Consider the following 16,558-nt stretch of genomic DNA (forward strand, 5'->3'; position numbering starts at 1 on the left):
AGGGAGGAGCCACCTGGAACTCCACCTGGCCCGCCAGCCAACCGAGCCGCAGGAAGCTGGGTGCTGCGGGCAAAGCCCAGGAAGTCACCCTGGCCAAGGGAGCACCAGCCAATGGGGAAGTCTCCAGGGGCACAGAAGCCCAGGAGCCTCAGGAAAAGTCCAGAAAGCCCCACTGCTCAAAGAGGGTGAAGGCTGTGCAGGCCACCCCACCCAGGGGGGTTGAGGGGCCGGCCCATCCTCCCACTCTGCACTCTGCCCTGGAGCTGGTCCAGCCCTGAAGGAACACAGGAAAGATCTGGAAAGGGAAATGGGACAGCCTGAAAGGCAAGAGGGAATCAGGCGGGACGTAGAGGTTGTCAGGGTCACAAAAAACAGACATCAACACTAAGTCACAGGCACATTTATTATCCTGCAGTACAATTAGGTCTTCCCTTCCCCAGCAGTGTTAACGGGAGGGCCAGTCCTCAGGAGGCGGCCACGCTGCCACCTGAAGCAGGCCCATGGGGCGGCAGGGTCATGGGCGGCAGGAACAGAGCCTTCAGCTTCCCCGACAGGCTGGCAATCTCAGGATCCTGGGCTTCGTAAGACTTAACAAGGCGGGCAAACTTAAGAACACCTGCAAAGGGGAACGAAGCTTCAGTCCACATCCACAGGGGACGGATGTGCCCAAGATGGCAGGAGGGAGCAGCCTGAGCTGGAGTGGATGGCTGCTTCCCCTCTGGCCAGGTAGCTGTCTTCAAAACAAGACCCAGGCAATGCCCTGCGTGGTCCGGATAAATTATTTCCTGGTCTACACCAGGCACAACCGGATGGGATGCAGTGAATGAAAACATCCCAAAGCAGTGTGCTTCCCAGGATCAGATTAACCATTTTAGCAGTTTAGTCACAAGAGCCCAAAGGATGGGTACCCAACAGAACAAGATCGCCAGTCTATAACCAGGACACAGGAGGATCATGGGCCAGCTGGGTGGGATCAATAAACACTCTTGGAGAACTCGGTGATCTCACCCAAGAAACTGAACCCTCAGATTAGCCAGCCCTCAGATTAGCTGGAGCACTTTTTTTTTGGGGGGGGGAGGGTGGGGCGCTGCAGAAGTGTGCGGTCACATAGACATTTCACTAAAAGCCATCAAAATGGGACTCATGGGACGTTCTCCTGTGGCCTCCATCACTGGTTTACTAGCAGAGCCTGATTTCTCATCTTAAAACGGAATAACAGTATAATTAATGGTAACGACAACATGCACTTATGAACCTCTCGGCTCAAGATTACAGCAGACCCTGGGCTCTGAGCGCCAACACTGTTAGACTGTGGCTGCCGCCATGTGGCGAGAAAGGGGACGACGGCGCAGGAACCCAACAGATCCACCGTCCTTTCCTCTACCCAGTTCACCGCCAACCCCCATCCGACCCACCTTCCCCATCGCAGCTGAAGCCGTAGGCTTTAATAACCTCCTGCTGAATCTGCGTGGCTACGGGCAGCACGAATTGCAGCATTTTGCCCATGTCGTTACACGCGTTGTCCCGAGCCTCGTCCATGCGAACGGCATTCTCCGGCGCCGAGAACGCTTGGATCACCTCGGCCAGGACCACTGTGCGCGGTCGCCGCCGCGAGTGGGCATCCGAGTCCCGCCGACCGGAGAGGCCGACAGCGCAAGGAAAAGGGCAGCGGATTAGTGAACTGAAGCCGTAATAACCCGATAAGTTCGGCCCCCGAATTCCTCGCTGAGGGCAAGGAGGCCCCTCTGAAGAGAGGATGGTCCCGCGCGCCCCCACTTCCCAGCGAATGCAGTCACACCTGTCGCCCAGCGCCCTTCTCGAGAAAGGAGCCCACCCGGCAAATGGGAGGCTTCTCACCCTTGGCCTGCTCGGCGCTCAGGGCCGCGGACTGAGCCGAGGCGGACGCCATGGGACAAAAGATGCACGTGCGGCAACGACAAGCTGGCAAGAAACGAACCAGCTCCTAGCGCGGCCCTCCCGGCGCAGGGGGGAGGCGAACGGGAAGCTACATCAGACAGAGCCGGAAACTTCCAGACAAGAGTCCCAACCCCCCGGATCTTCTCCGCCAACAACTGGGCAACACATAGACCAAAAAAATAAAACCCGTATCAACAAAAAAACAACAGTTTCCCAACCAAGTATTTTTCTATTGTTGATATCGACTAGTGTGGGAGGGGCTTTCCGGTAGGAACCGGAAAGCCTGCTAGACAAATTCTAAAAGAGCTGTAACACTGCATGCGTAGCGGCCGGAGAGCGCGCGGCATAGCCACCAACCCCGCTGACAGTGAGGGTGAGCCCCAACGACCGGCTGCTAGCTCCGACTGCTCTACAGATAACGAGACACACGCGACTTTCGGAGGGGGAGACAGTGGTCTAAGGAACTCTCTTAAATCCTTCGCGGCTAGAGTTTGTGAACGTTGGAAGGGGCCTATGCAAATGACCCGATGCCGATTGGCTAAGGAGGAAGCCAGTCACGCCCCCTTTAGTTTTTAAGAACGCAGACAGGGCTTCGCCGCAAAAGAGATCCGCGGCTCCCGCGCTTTCCTAAAATGGTCTTGCGTCGAGGTGTGAGCTGACGCCCTCTAATTTCCCTTCCCTTCTGGGCGTTTGAAATTGTCCCCCCACTCCCTCTCCCCGCAACCTTAGGGTGGTTAAGACACCTGGGTTCTAAACTTATTGCAGCCACGCCCCCTGCACCTCCGCTGTATCGCCATTTCTAGCTACTCAACCGAAAGGATTCGGGTCCCCGGAGACTCCTAGCTGCGGGACCAGTGGCAGAAACGCCTCCCGAGTCTGCGTAGTTCCCTAGAACTGTCCTGGGCCGCCAGCACCCTGACTGCCCAGCCTTGGGCATCCCCTTATGGTGGAGCCAGGGCTCCAGGACCCCGGGTTCTTTGTGAGTCCCCTCTCCAACTCACCAGGGTCCCTACCCACTTCCGGGCTGGTCTCTGGGAGGTCGCAAGGCTTTCTCTCGAGGTGTCACTGCGCGGAGACCCACACCCCCACCCACGCCCCACAGCCCACAAAGAAACAGCCACAGACATCTTCCTGGGGAGTCGTGAGGATGTTTTTGTTTGGTTGGTTTCGTTTGGGATGTTCTTTAAAGAGCGTCATATAGATATTTATATATATAAATTATTAATGTGGGGGAGGGGCAAGGGTCATACATCGCAGTGAGGGTGCGCACACGGGGGTTGGGGGGACGGCTGGGGAGGGGCAGGGGCGGCACACGATGCTACGCAAAACAGCCACAGCTAACAGATGAAATAATCACACCAGGGGTGGGGGGTGGGGGGCGGGCAGCGGCCACGGGGCGGGGAGGGGTGGGTTGGACGTGGGGGAGGAAGAAAGTTGGGGGCCAAGGGAGAGGGACCCGGTCCAAGATACTGTGCGCTTTCGGCCCCCACCCACCCCCTCCCCACCACAAGAGCCTCGGCCTTGCATCTGTCCCTTCCTCCCTCCTGCCCAGAGGCCCGAGGCCAGGGGCCTGGGCCGCACCCGGAGGCTCTGAGTGGCAGGTGGGGAGGGAGGCCTCCTTGGTCCAGAGGCAGGGGCATGGTGCTCTCTCGATCGCAGGTCCTACAGCGGCTTGTCGCTTTCCTTCTTCAGATGACTGGGGGGAGAGCGGACAGAATAGGGGGTGGGGGGGAGACAGACTGAGGTCCATCCTGACTCGGCCCAGCTCACTGAGGATGGGTGCCCTCCCGCGGGGGCCACACCCACCCCTGGCGGGCTGGGGTGCATCCCCTCCGCCGGGTCCCTTCCGGTGGGTTCCAGGCACCCTGTGGTACCTGTAGTAGTCCTCCTGGGCGGGCAGCGGCACACTGTGCAGTGGGTGATGGGCGTGCAGCCACTGCTGCTGCTCCAGCGCAAGGCGCTGCAACTCAGCCGACTGTGCGTGCATGGCCTGCAGCTGGTGAGCTGCCGACATCGGGGCAGAGAGGGAGGCTGGCAGGTCCCGGTATGGAGCAGCTGTGGGCAGGAAGGGCAGGGGCCACATGAGTGATGAGGTACTCAGGTGGCCAGACACTGTACATACAGAGGAACCGCAACTAATCAACTTAGGTGACAGCTGGTCCTGCAAGCTGCCAAGGTGGTTAGGATCCAGGCCTCTGAGCCTGACCCTAACATCTGTGCCTCTCGGCCAGGACCTCAGCCGTCCAGCTTCCATTCCCAGTTCCTCCCGCCACCTCCTCATCTCTCCTCTCCCCAAGCCCAATAAGACTAATTCCAGCACCTAACTTCCTCCATTCTTTCTCTCCAGAGACCGTCCCCACCTCCAACCTCCATCCTTACCAAAGAGCTGGTGACGAAGAACTTCGTTCTCGTGCAGAGGGTGAGGAAGAAGGGGGTTGGGGAGGGTCCCAGCTGGGTAGGGGATCCGGGTAAGGTGAGACCCTGAGGCCAGGGGGTCAATGAGAGGGTGCACCGAGGCAGAGGCTGGAGGGTAGAGAAGAGGAAGGTGTCACCAGAAGGCAGGTTTGGGGAAAACCATGCATTTGGGTGAAGGGCTCCATGCCTGGGTGGACGATCAAACACAGGGTGATCCAGTGAATCAAAAAAGGCACAATGGAGGGGCTAGGGGTCTGGGAGATGGACAGGGAAAGACCCTACTGCAGGAGGGACAGACGGACGGATGGCAGAGGACAGGAGATTCCAGTTCTCAGAGGGACCTGAGGAATAGGGAGTGGACTACCGAGAGGAGATGGAAGAGAAAAGGAAGTTTAGGAAATGAGACAGGGAAGAACTGAGAGAGCACAAGGAGCCTGGAATGAATGTGACTGGAAGGCTAGAGGGGGCAGTGTTCTGACAATTAGAAAAATAGTAGAAAGACTCATTGTGAGTAAAGCTCATTGTCACTTGTGATCCCACAACCTGAGCCACAGGGCTTTCTAGAAGGTCACATATCTATAGATTCGGAGAGGAACATGAAACATCTCTGCCTGGATGGAGAAGATGGCAAGAAACAATAAAGCTGAACCCAGAGGAGCAAGGAAATAGTTATGAGAAGGGCTCAGGGACAGGCTGTGAGGGGAGGAAGGTCACACTGCTTTAAAGGTCCCCACCTCCGGCTTCTACCATGGGGTGTGGGGGGAGACGCCAGACCTGAATGGGGCTGGGGTGTGGGGCAGGGTCTCTGTAGTAGGGCTGGGGTAGGAGGAGACAGTCTGGGGAGGCAAAGACCTGGGCAGCAATCTCAGCAGAGCAACTCAGGCCAGATGTGGGGTGGGAAGTCCAGGCCTGAGCAACAGAAGTGCGCAATGACCTTCTAGGATGCAAGGTGATCTCAAAGGGCCTGGCCAAGGACGAGGGAGTCTCACCTGCGTGGATGGCATCCTGCTGGTGGAGGTGCAGGTGAGAGTGGATGTGGGAGTGCTGGTGGTGATGGGGGGTCACGTTGAGCATCTGCAGCCGCGCCAGCGGGTCATTGCCCAGGGCGGCCACCCTTTCTGCGTGCTGCCTCTCAGCCGCCAGGCGCTCCGCGTAGGACATGTCAGGCCGCAGGGCGGGCCCAGCTGCCAGCGCTAGACGTTCTCTCTCCAGGGGCCCCAGGCTCGGATGGAAGGGGAAAGGGTGCAAGCCCGGGGGGCCAGGCTGCAAAGCCAGGCCCCCGTGTCGCGGAAAGGGATCCAGGCCTGGCCCAGGGACCCCATGTAGGGGCTCCAGCTCGCTGGGCTTCACCTCAAAGCCAGGCTTGAGGCGGTCACGCAGGTCTCGTTCACGGGCTTCCCGCTCCCTCTCCCGGGCTGCTGGGTCACTGCTGTACAAGGCCGGGACATTGTAACCCAGGAGCCCCGGGTCCACTGCCCCCAGGGGCACGTAGAACGGATGGTTGCGATTGCCAGGAGACATCACGTGGGGCCGGGCGTATTCGCTGAGGGTGCGTAGGGCTGGAGTGTCGGGGCCCAGGTAAGGGGGCACTGTAGCCACAGCACTGCCCGGCTCAAACGGAGGGCGATGGGGCACTGGGCCGAGAGATGGGCACTCCACTGGAGCACGGCCCTCCTGGGCCAACTTCTGTGGGACACAGGGAGACGCGGGGTCAACAAGGCAGGTCCGGCTCCTCAGCTGCTAATTTGTCTCAGCACCTGAATGCCTAAAGCCTCAGCTTACTGTAACTCGGCCTACCAGGGATTTCCCTGCCCCTTCTCTTCTACGGAGGAGAGATGCTCTTCCTACGATCCACGGGTACTCTGACCTGAGCTTGCCTTTCTTCAGCCCAACGATGCAATTCCTGCCGCTGGAATCCTCTGGTTTCCATTTCCTGGGTTGCCAAGGCTCCTCCTGTCCGACAGGTGGCGCATGGCCCCACCCCCTCGAACCTCCCTGAGTCGCGTAGAGGGCGGCCCCGAGGAGGGAGGCGCGCACAGTGACGCACTCACCACGCTGCGTTCCAGCTCGCGCTCCTTCTCGCGCTCGCGTTCCTTCTCGCGCTCCCGCTCGCGCTCGCGCTCCTTTTCTTCGCGCGCGCGCTGCTCGGCCTCGCGCCGCACCTTCTCTACCAGGTCGGCCCGTTTCTTGGCCAGCTTGGAGCCCTCCAGCGGCACAAAGTACAGATCGCTGCGCGCGCACGAGTTAAAGCCGCGGTCCAGGTGTTTGTTGAACCTGCCGGGCGCCGAGGTAGCGTGCGCTCAGCCCCTGCGAGCGGCAACCCCAGTCGCGGCCGAGAGCAGGGCCTGGAGTACTTTGAAAAGCATTACTCGAACGCGGGGCCCATCCCGCGCCCGCCACCCCCAACCCCAGCCCCGGCGCTCACCTGGCCGACTGGCTGGCGTGGCTGGGCACATCTACCACCTTGGGAGGGGGCGAGGGGCTGCGGGCCGGGGGCACCGGACTCTCGGGGGTCTCATATTCCTCCGCCGGCTCCTGTTTGATCTGCGTGGCGCTCAGGGGCGGCCCAGAGGCGGCGGCCGCAGGCGGTGCTGGCAGGGATGACAGGCCGGAGGGCCCCGCGGGCGGCAGCGGCCCGGGCCCCACGGTGGGCGATCCCGGCTTGAAGGTCCCTGGGCCTGCGGGCGGCGAGGTGCCTCGGTAGCCCGGTGGGGTCCCCGTTCGGAAGGAGGGCGGCGACCCCGGCTTGTATCCAGGTGGAGTGGCTGTCTTGTAGGCCCCTGGGGACGGGGCTCGCTTGCTATACGGCAGGGGCCCAGGTGGGGAGGCTGTCTTGTAGCCTGCTGGCGAGGAAGCCACTGTAGCAATGACCGTGGAAAGTGTGGCCGAGGAAGTGGTGACCGGAGGCACCGGTGGAAAGGGGTAGGGCGCCCCTGGGGGGCCCTGGGAAGGAGAGGGGTGTGAACCTGGGTAGGACCCTTGAGAGGAGGAAGAGGAATTGGAAGAGGAGGAGGCTGGGGGTCCATTGGGACCTGCTTGGCTGTAGGACACCTGGCTGTGAGGTGGGGGCAGGTGTGCTGGCCCTGGTGGATAGGGTCTCAGAGACCCCAGGGAGGGAGACATGGCATAGGGGTGTGCATGGTGGGAACCACCGCTCTCCAGGGGGTGAGGATATGCTCCAGGGGGAGGGGGCCCAGAGCCCCCATGATGTGGTGGTGGTTGCTGCTGCTGTTGCTGTTGCTGGTGGTGGTGGTGATGTGTTGGGGCTGATGGGTGGGCTGTGGACTGGCCTCCAGCTGAAGGAGGGAAGGGACCTGGGTGGGCACTGCTGTTGGCTAAGAGGCGGCCATAGGGAGGAGGTTGGGGGGGACCCTGGCTCCACACAGCCTGGGATGGGAGAGAAGGCTGCGTATACTTGGGGGGCTGATTGGAGACAGAGAGACTGGTCGGGGGAGGGAAGGAGTGGGGATAACTGGGCAGTGCCTGGGAAGCAGGGTACTGGGAGGCAGAGGCAGAAGAACTGGAAGAGGCGGCTGCTGCAGAGCTGCTAGCAGAGGATGAGTAAGGATACCTCATTGGGGGGGCAGGGGCTGAAGAGGACGCAGGGGGCAGAGAATGGGGTGAAGGAGCAAGAGTGGGGCCCTTCTCCGGGCCAGGAGGAAGTCCACCCATGCTCTGCCCCATGGCATGGGGGGAGGGGAGATGCCCAGGTAGTGGCTGGGCCCCCAGGCCAGGAGGAGAGGCAGATGCATTGTTAAGGGGTCGAAGGGCAGGTGGGGGAGGCAGGTTTGGTGTCACGTGGGGGAAGGAAGTTGGTGGTGGCGCAGACGGTAGGTTTCCACCACCGACTGGAGTGTTAGGCGGCTTCGTTGAAGGAGCACCACCAGCCCCAGAGCTTGATATTGAAATGGGGGTGGTGGGTGGGGGGTGCTGCTTACCCCCACTAGGGGCCCCCACTGAAGAGGCAGCCCCACTCCCCTTGGGACCCAGTGAGGGTCCAGACAAAACCCCCCCACCAGACCCCCCAGGGTAGAGCTGTGGATGAGGGGGAGGGGCCCCTGGAGGAGTCTGGAACATCCGAGATGTGGGGGGCTCCATGGGAGCATGATATCCAGTGGGTGTCACAGAAGGGTGGGGTTCAAAGCCAGGCTCTGGCTGTCGGGGGGTGCTGTCAGGCGGTGGAGGGGAGGGAGGGAAGAGTGGAGGTGGGTGATAGGGGCGGGCTGGGCCCTGAGACAGGCCAGAAGACGAGTCGGAGTCATTCTCCACGCTTCCAGGGCTGTAGATGCTAGGAGACGTGCTCCGGTTGTCCTGGTCGATGTCCCTGGGGTCGCTGCTGCCATCGTCATTGAGGCTCCGCCCATCCAGACTGTCCAGATCGGAGGGAGACTGGGGCCGGGGCAGCTCCTGCTGCACAAGAGGGAGAGCCATGGTGGCCTTTGCTTTTCCTGCCTCCCCTGGATTTGGGGCCTTGCTGGCACAGAATAATTTCCCATCGACAGCACACCACTGCACCACAACAGGAAGAATACTCTTGCTCAAGCCCACCACCTGGCCTTCTGGGGATCCTCCACTCTCACAGTCTCTCTGCTGCTCCCTAGCAGGCATTCGAGTTCCCTCGGGGCAAACCCAGTTCCTTCCTCAGGCATCCATCTCTAGCATCTCCTCCCATTCCACAGCTGAACCCAAATCCGTATCTTCCACCAGCCCATCTGCCATCCTCTCATCTCATCCGCCCTTCTAATTAAACATCCCAGAAACCACTGGTTCTTAAGAAGACCGCTTCTGCGTGCTCTTTATGACTTAGTTGTTCCTCCTACTGAGACTTCTCACCCTGGATCTCCTCCTCAGACCTTGCCTGAAAACCAGGCCCTAGAAAGGGAGAGCCTAGAATCCCCCATGCTCTACCCATTCCTCTTTGGCACTGCCTGGTCACCTGACACTCTGGCCAGAACCCTAAAGATCTGACTGACATCCAGACAGGCCACTTCCGTAAGCACTCAGGTAAGACTTTTCTTTCATATTGCAGACAAAATTAAAGTAAGAATTGTGAGTGAAAGAAAGTTTGGGTGAAAGAATGTCAAGAAAATGGGTCATGATTGGCGACAAGGGTCTCCCACCTCAGTTTTGGTCTTTTTTGGTGCGTTGGTCTCCTCACTTTCGCTCTCTGAGATCTCTTCACTCCGGCCCTGCTTGCTGACCTTTGGGGTGGAGGCTTCCTCTACTCGGGCTTTCTGTTAGAAAGAAAGAAAATTCCTATCTTGTACTTCCACCAGTGCCCTCGGCCAGACAGGAAGCTCCCCACAACACACACATACACCGTCAGCCCCAGTGCCCGGGCATCCTGTGGCAGGACGTGGGGACAGAATACCTTGGCCGTCTGCCTAGACTTCTCGGCTTTGCCATCGCTGCTGGACGTGCTGACCCCGCCAGGGGAGGCCCGGCCCCTCGGTCTCAGCTCTTCCCGGGGCCCGGGGGCCTCTTTCTTCCGTCCACTCCTCATTGACATCTGAGGGAGAAGGAAGTGAGCAGATGATGCGGTTTTCTACATCACACCTCACCGCATCCTGTGCCTTCTTTCTATTCCCCTCCAGTGGCTATCGTGGAAGGATGGGGTTCAAAGCCAGGCTCGGCTGTCTGGGGAGGAAGCAAGGAGGGAGGAAAGAGTCGAGGAGGGCGGCCGGGGTGAGCAGGGCACTGGGACAGGCCAGAATCTTCCCCGACCGTAGCCTGTGTCTTTCATTTTAGCTCCTACTCACTGAGTCTTTATTCTGTCGTGTCTTCATTCTTCAGGCTGTGGAGACCCCATTCTCCTCTGCCCGGGCAGCTGGATACAGAAACTTCTCTGCTTCACCCTAAGTGCCCCCCAGCTACGGCCTGGGAAGCAAGAAGCAGGCTCTCCGAGTTTTCAGCACCTGGAACTTGCAGGGTCTGTCTGCAGTGAAGCCTGTTGGAAAAAGACCATCAGAGTCTCCAAACTGGAGAACAGAGTCTGAAGGGGGTACTGCTGCACTTGTCAAGGGGCTGAGTGGGCAGCCCGGCCATGACACACTGCTGGCTTGCCCATGGGCCGCTCCAGCTGTCCGTAAGTGAGGGCAATGTCATCCCCTTCATCTCTCGGGAAGGCAGAAAGCGCAGGTGTTTCTAAGCGCCCCAATTCAGGAGATCACACTACTTCCCCCTTGGAAATATACGTGCACACAAAATTCCACAGAGCCTTACAAAAGGAGCACAAAGAGATGTACCTGAAATATAAGCTGATTTATTGAGTGCCTTATGTCAAGCCCTTAGATGACATAAAGTCCAATTTCATTTCATATTTACAACCATCCCTGAAAGTGAAATTCATTCAGTCATGTCCGATTCTTTGCGACCCCATGGTCTATACAGTCCAGGGAATTCTCCAGGCCAGAATACTGGAGTGGGTAGCCATTCCCTTCTCCAGGGGATCTTCCCAATCCAGGGATCGAACCCATATTTCCCACATTGCAGGTGGATTCTTTACCAGCTGAGCCACCAGGGAAGCCCAACCCTATAAAAGAGGTAGTCTTACTATTCCCATTATATAGGTGAGGAGACTGAGGATCAAAGATTGTGATTGTGACTTGCCCAACTTCATGCGATGAGTACACAGTGAGGAGCTAGACACAGTGCCAGAATCAAGCCCCATCCCCCTGACTTCCAAGCGCATGCTCTTTTTTCAGTATTTAGCTATACTCTCATCAGAAGTTGGTGAGGAGAATTCTCAGAAGGCCTAGATCAGTCTCTGAGATATGAAAAGAATCTTTCTTCACATTAGAGTAGGTGGGAGAACAATGTCCCATTCAACAGTGCAAAGGCGCGCAGCCCTACCAATGCCAGGACCAAACTGAGGTGTCCCCAAAGTGCTGAACTTCAATTCTGAGTCTCATAAGCCCCGCTCCAGTGCTAGTGCTTAGGTCCCCTAAGCGTGGAGGAAAACTCAGAGCTTTCACTTTACCAACCAAATCAGTGGAGATCACTGAGCAAACATTGAGTTTATACATAAGTAAGCCTGCCCTCCCATCTGGTTTAGACAGGGGCTCCCAGCTCCTCATAGCCAATCTATATACATCTATATGTTTCCTTATATATCCATATTTACATAGTCAGCAATTTTCATTTCCACTTATGTTTCCTGCTAAGTGTCACATCTCTCCATGTTACTTACCATAAGATCTTTTGAGAGCAAAAATACTGTCTTCTATTTATTTATTTTTGGTTGGCGCAGGAGAGCTGTTGTGCCCCGGCTTCTTGTCACATTGGCTTCTCTTGGAGCAGAGGCTCAATAGCTGTGGTTCACAGGTCTAGTTGCTCCACAACACAGGGGATCTTCCTGGACCAGGGGTTGAACCCACGTCCTCTGCATTGGCAGGCAAATTCTTAACCGCTGGACCACCAGGGAAGTCCCCAAAATACTATTTTCTTACTGTTTTCTTCCTTTCTATATCTCTCGCAATGTCCTGTACATATGGGTGTTCTGGTCTCTTTTTACTACTGACCTTTAAACCCACTGACTTTAGTAAGTCTTCTCGAATGAAGTGCTGCTGGCCTTGGTGGGAACGGAGCAGGCTTAGCCACCTACTCTGAGCTGAAAGCCCTGGCTATGGAAACAGCGTTTCCACATTCTATAGTGTATTTTCCCAAGGAATACAGAGTAATTCTTTCTCACTCACCTCCACTGAACCCTCCTGAGGCATGAAGTGAGGGGTGAGCCTAACTTTTCCAGGAAACTTACTAAAAATCTACTTGAAGTCACAAAATAGCTGGGTCAGAGCCCAGGTCTGAGCTTACAAGTGATGCTCTGCCCAGTCTCCCAGCCATTTCTCTTCCACTACAATTATTACCACATTTTTGAGCTACTGTGTAAATTGATTTTCTAATATTGTCAACCCACCCCCACCAAAACCCAACATAACAAAAGGGGGAAACAATCTTAACGAAAGCACAAGAGAGATGATAATGACTGGTGTGTCTTTTGGCAGCCCCTATAAAGAAGGGTACTTGTCTTCCTATCACAGAACCATCTTCACCGTAGGTGAGTCAGGGAAAGGCAGGAATGGAGGTACCTGAAGAACAGAGCAAGCCCAGGGTGCCCCTCCCCCACCTCAACTTTTAATCAGTTGAAATCTGATAAAACTAGCAATGGGTAGCTCTGAAGAAGAAAAGCAGTCATGAAAGGGTAGGTGACCCTGGGGAGGAGGAATGGCAGAAGGAGATAGGGCTGGGTTATACATACATTCCTGAACCAGGAGCCTGTTTTAGCACCTGCAAGCTGAGCTAACTACCCTCCTTCCTGCTCTAGTAGTCTGTCACTGTAATTCCAATTTATAAAGCACCTACTGTGTGTCTGCAAAAAAACTAAGCACCTTCACCTTCAGCACCTTACTGCAAAAGTTAAATTATAAAGGCCAGACTGGGGAGGTGGAAACATGAAAAATAAGGAAAAAAGAGTCTCTAGGTAAGAACAGGAAAAAAAAAATTAAGGGAGAAATGTAAGAGGTCAGAAAGAATACACTCGAGGCACAAGGCTTTCTAGGATGGGCTTGCAGGGTAAATTTCAGGAACGTAGGCCCAGCCCCCACCATTGTTCCAGAACTTCCAGACTAACAAACCAGTCCTAGATAACAATGCAGCCCAGACCAGTAGATAACAAGATAGGGCCTAAGCTTGAGGATCTACAGTTGTCACTGGGACCTCAGATACCATCTTATCTGTGACCCTTCGTCAGTGAGGCCAGGGCTCAAAGAAAGAGAAGTGACTTGCCCAAGGTCACAGTTACTCAGAGGTGCAGCCAGGACTAGACCAGGAACCACGTCTCCTGGCTCTGGTCCTGAAGCCCACCACACCAGCTGTTCCACAGCCCTCTCCCCTGGGCCACTCTCACCTGGGATGGGCATGGAGGGCCTAGCCATGCTTACAAGGTGGGAGAAATAGAAGGTCGAAGGCTGGCTGAGGGAAAGGGTCACTATGGAGACAGTCTGGGAAAGAGGAAAAGGGATACCTGGGAAGGAAGACTCAAGTTTAAGAAAAGGGAGAAAAACCTGCACAAAGAAGCAAAAAGACTACTGTATACATGAAGTCCCGGGACTTGCCTGGTGGTCCAGTGGTTAAGAATCTGCCTGCCAATGCAGAGAACACAGGTTTGATCCCTGGTCTGGGAACTAAGATCCCACATGTTGCGGGGCAACTAAGCTTCGTATGCCACAACTACTGAGCCTGAGCACCCTAGAGCCCATGCTCCACAACAAGAGAAGCCAACAGCAATGAGAAGCGGGCACACTGCAACTCAAGAAAGCCCATGTACAGGAAAAAGAGCCCGCGCACCACAAAGACCCAGCACAGCCAAAAATAAAATTAAATAATATATTTTTTTAAAGTCTAATAACAAACTGCCAAGGGTGGTATAACTAGGATCAGGAGCATTTCTATTCTCCCACCATGCCTAAGAGGAAGGACTTGAAGAAACACACATGACCTGCATGGAATATGTCTACTTGTTCCCAAAGACAGCTGGATGGAGGCTGGTGGAGGCTCCGAGGAACCTCCTCTCCACCAGCACCAGAAACATCCCCCAGAACTCAGACAAGAGTCCCAAGGACACAGTAAAAGGCTGAGGCCCCCGTCAAGATTCTGAGCCCCCATCTCTTGGACATCCCACTGGATCATTGCCATGGCAACAAAATGGCAGACCCTACCCCTCAAAAGTCCATCCCAGGGGTCCATCTGTCAGCCACTCCCCCTCCAGTTGCCAAAGCAACTCTAGTCCTCCTATGGCACTTAAAGAGTACCTACCCCAGTAGAGAGAAGTGTGTGCACAAAGGGAAATCTTCCAGCACAAAACAGTAATGAAGGATCCACCCCCTCTTAAAGAAACCACAGCTAGAGGGGCAGTGGGTGCTCTGGGGATTTGTGGGTGGGGGTCACAACTTGTTTGGAGTGCCTGTAAGATTGTCCAGTTCGCTCCAGTCCACCCTCCCAGAAACCGTTTCCCCCCCAAGTCTCCCTCCAGGGGTCCTGTCTTCCTCATCACTTGCAGGAGGAACCACACTACTGGGCCCCAACATGCCCCTCTCCAAGAAGTACCTACACCTGGCATTGGAAAAAGCTGACCCGGAGTTGGGGAAAGAAAACTGAGTCACAAAGGCATCACCTTCCCACTTCCACCCGGGAATACGCCGGGTTTTTCTTCTCAAAGGCGGCCCTATCGGAGCGAGTCCCAGTTTCCCCAGGTTCCAATCTCTTCCCTCAATCAGCTACAAACCCTTTCTATCTACCTACCACACCCCTTCCCCATTTCCCACCTTCCTTCTATACCTGGCACCCCGAACCCTGGGCTCTGACACCCGGGTCTGGGCCTTTGGGGGTTCTCCTGGAGTCCTCATGCTCCACCTCGCTGCCATCTCTCCATTCCTTTTTACCTTCGCCCAAAGCCCCCTCCCGGGCACCCCGTTTTTCCTCCACCAAACTCCCACCTCGGGGTTCCTCTTTGGGTCTCGGGGTCCTGCCCACCCTCCTGCCCCATTGGCCTTCCTCCTGAGACCCTCCCACCTCCCTCTACCTTCCAGATCCTCCAAGTGCCCCGACCCCCTTCCCTCCTCGGTGGCCGGCCCCACCCCTTGATCCCCCAGCCTCAAGCCGGGCACTGCCCGCAGTGGGGGACCAGATCGGAAAAATAACAAATGGAGGCGGCGGCGGCGGCTGCGGGAGGTGGAACTGGGGAGGGTGGGGGTGGGGAGCCGCGGACCAGAACCCCGGCGGGCCCGAGGCCCAGGCGGCAGCAGGGCTTACCTGGTTGTAGCTCGGGACGGCTGGCTGGCTCCGAGCGGATTCGGGGTTCCGGCGCCTCCGGGGGGCGGCGGCGGCCGCTCCCCCGCCCCCCTCTCCTCTTCCCGGCTTCAGTCGCCGCCGCGACGGCGGCGGCGGCGGCCCCGACCCCCCCGGAGGGCGGCCCCCATCCCCCCTCTTACCCCACCTGGCCCCGGTCTCCCGCCGGCCTCCGGAGCAAATCCCGATCCCTGCTCTGGCTCGGCCCCTCCCCAGGCCCGCCGCCTCCTCCCCCGGCCACCCGGAACGCCCGGGCCGCGCCACTCGCCCCCGCCGCGCCGCCGTCCGCCCCCGCGGCCCGGCCGGCTCTCCGCGCGGCGGCGACCCGCCGCCTCCCGCCCACCGCCCGCGCCCGCCCGGCGCAGCCCTCACCGCCGCGATCCCCGGCCCCCGTAGGCGGCCTCCGCCCGCAGCCTCCGCCCCTGCCTGGCGGTCGTCTCCCTCGCCCCTTCCTGGCCCCTCCCCGAGGCCGCCGGTACCCCCGAAACGGGTCCCGGCCCCAGGCCCCTGCCCGATGCGGGGCTGCGGGCGGGCGGGCTGGGCGGCGCGTCCGGCGACTCGCACAGGAAAGCGGACGGCGAAGGGAGGGAGCTTGGGAGAGGGGGATGGGAGAAGAGAGGAAGAGGGAGAAGGAGGGAGCGCGGAGGAACGGAGGAGAGAGGGGCCGGGAGGGAGCCGCGAGGGAGGGAGCGCGAGGCGAGCGGCGAGGGGGGAGGGGATCCGGAGAGGGGGAGGCGCCGCGCGAGCTGGCCGAGACCGAGGCCGAGGGGCCCGGGGCGCGGGGAGGGGTGCGCCGAGGCGGAATGCGGGGAGCCCGCGGTCCTGGCGCGGAAGAGGGCTAGGTAGGGAGGGGGGTGCGGGCCGTTATGGGGGAGGCTGGAGAAGTTTGGGGGGCCTAGGGGTGTGTGGCGGAGGTGAGGGGGGAGGCTGTGGGTGTGTGGCAAAGCCGCGGGGATGGGGTGAGGTTGGAGGGATGGAGCTTCTTGGGGGCAATGAGATGTGACCAGGGGAAAGAAGCTTGGGGTGACAGCGTCTGTGGCAGACACAGCGGAAGAGGTTTGTTGGGGGGGCCGTTGTGAGAGAATGGGATGAAGTTAGGGGTCCTAAGGAGGGGAAGAAATCGACAAGATGGAGACATATAAGAGAGGATGGGTTTCTGAAAGAGTGAAGAGTCTGGGGGTGATGGGTGTTGGGGAAAGAACAGAGAACATAAGAATTTGGGGGAGTGACAAGTCTAGAGATGTCCTGTGGAGAAAGAAGGAAAACTAGAGCCTTTAGAAAGGATGAAGGAGGTGGGGCTAGATGCAGATTCCAAAGGGGACTGGGTTCTGGGTGGGAGAGGAAGGTGGGAAACTGGGATGGCCGGATTCAGGAGTGGGGA

General features: G+C 58.0%; 2 protein-coding genes across 5 annotated transcripts; both read right to left on the reverse strand.

Moving 5' to 3' along the window:
- On the reverse strand, positions 385-2,230 carry C5H12orf57 (chromosome 5 C12orf57 homolog). The gene is made up of 3 exons (XM_005680927.3): positions 1,858-2,230; positions 1,416-1,592; positions 385-616 (listed from the first exon to the last, which is right to left on the reverse strand). Exons 1-3 carry the CDS (start codon positions 1,907-1,909, stop codon positions 465-467), a joined length of 381 nt encoding a protein of 126 aa, XP_005680984.2. The 5' UTR covers positions 1,910-2,230; the 3' UTR covers positions 385-464.
- ATN1 (atrophin 1) lies at positions 3,046-15,573 on the reverse strand. Of its 4 annotated transcripts, none has more exons than XM_018048546.1 (10): positions 15,550-15,573; positions 10,092-10,279; positions 9,704-9,841; positions 9,453-9,566; positions 6,758-8,742; positions 6,384-6,606; positions 5,322-6,018; positions 4,297-4,440; positions 3,792-3,972; positions 3,046-3,613 (listed from the first exon to the last, which is right to left on the reverse strand). In XM_018048546.1, exons 2-10 carry the CDS (start codon positions 10,116-10,118, stop codon positions 3,580-3,582), a joined length of 3,543 nt encoding a protein of 1,180 aa, XP_017904035.1. In that variant the 5' UTR covers positions 10,119-10,279; positions 15,550-15,573; the 3' UTR covers positions 3,046-3,579. The 4 variants fall into 4 exon arrangements, with proteins under 4 accessions (XP_017904035.1, XP_017904036.1, XP_017904033.1 ...); XM_018048547.1 differs by lacking the exon at positions 15,550-15,573 and adding an exon at positions 15,142-15,291 and having other exon boundaries at positions 6,758-8,739; XM_018048544.1 differs by lacking the exon at positions 15,550-15,573 and adding an exon at positions 15,142-15,291.

Source organism: Capra hircus, chromosome 5 (genome assembly GCF_001704415.2).
Source record: "Capra hircus breed San Clemente chromosome 5, ASM170441v1, whole genome shotgun sequence".
Lineage (NCBI taxonomy): Eukaryota > Metazoa > Chordata > Mammalia > Artiodactyla > Bovidae > Capra > Capra hircus.

Coding starts and splice junctions, on each gene's coding strand:
- C5H12orf57 (XM_005680927.3), bottom strand. CDS start 1,909: ATGGCGTCCGCCTCGGCTCAGTCCGCGGCCCTGAGCGCCGAGCAGGCC. Junction 1,593..1,857: donor GAGCGCCGAGCAGGCCAAGG/GTGAGAAGCCTC, acceptor GACCGCGCACAG/TGGTCCTGGCCGAGGTGATC. Junction 617..1,415: donor CTTCAGCTGCGATGGGGAAG/GTGGGTCGGATG, acceptor TCCCCTTTGCAG/GTGTTCTTAAGTTTGCCCGC.
- ATN1 (XM_018048546.1), bottom strand. CDS start 10,118: ATGAAGACACGACAGAATAAAGACTCA. Junction 9,842..10,091: donor CACGACAGAATAAAGACTCA/GTGAGTAGGAGC, acceptor CTTCTCCCTCAG/ATGTCAATGAGGAGTGGACG. Junction 6,607..6,757: donor CACGCCAGCCAGTCGGCCAG/GTGAGCGCCGGG, acceptor GGCGCCCGGCAG/GTTCAACAAACACCTGGACC.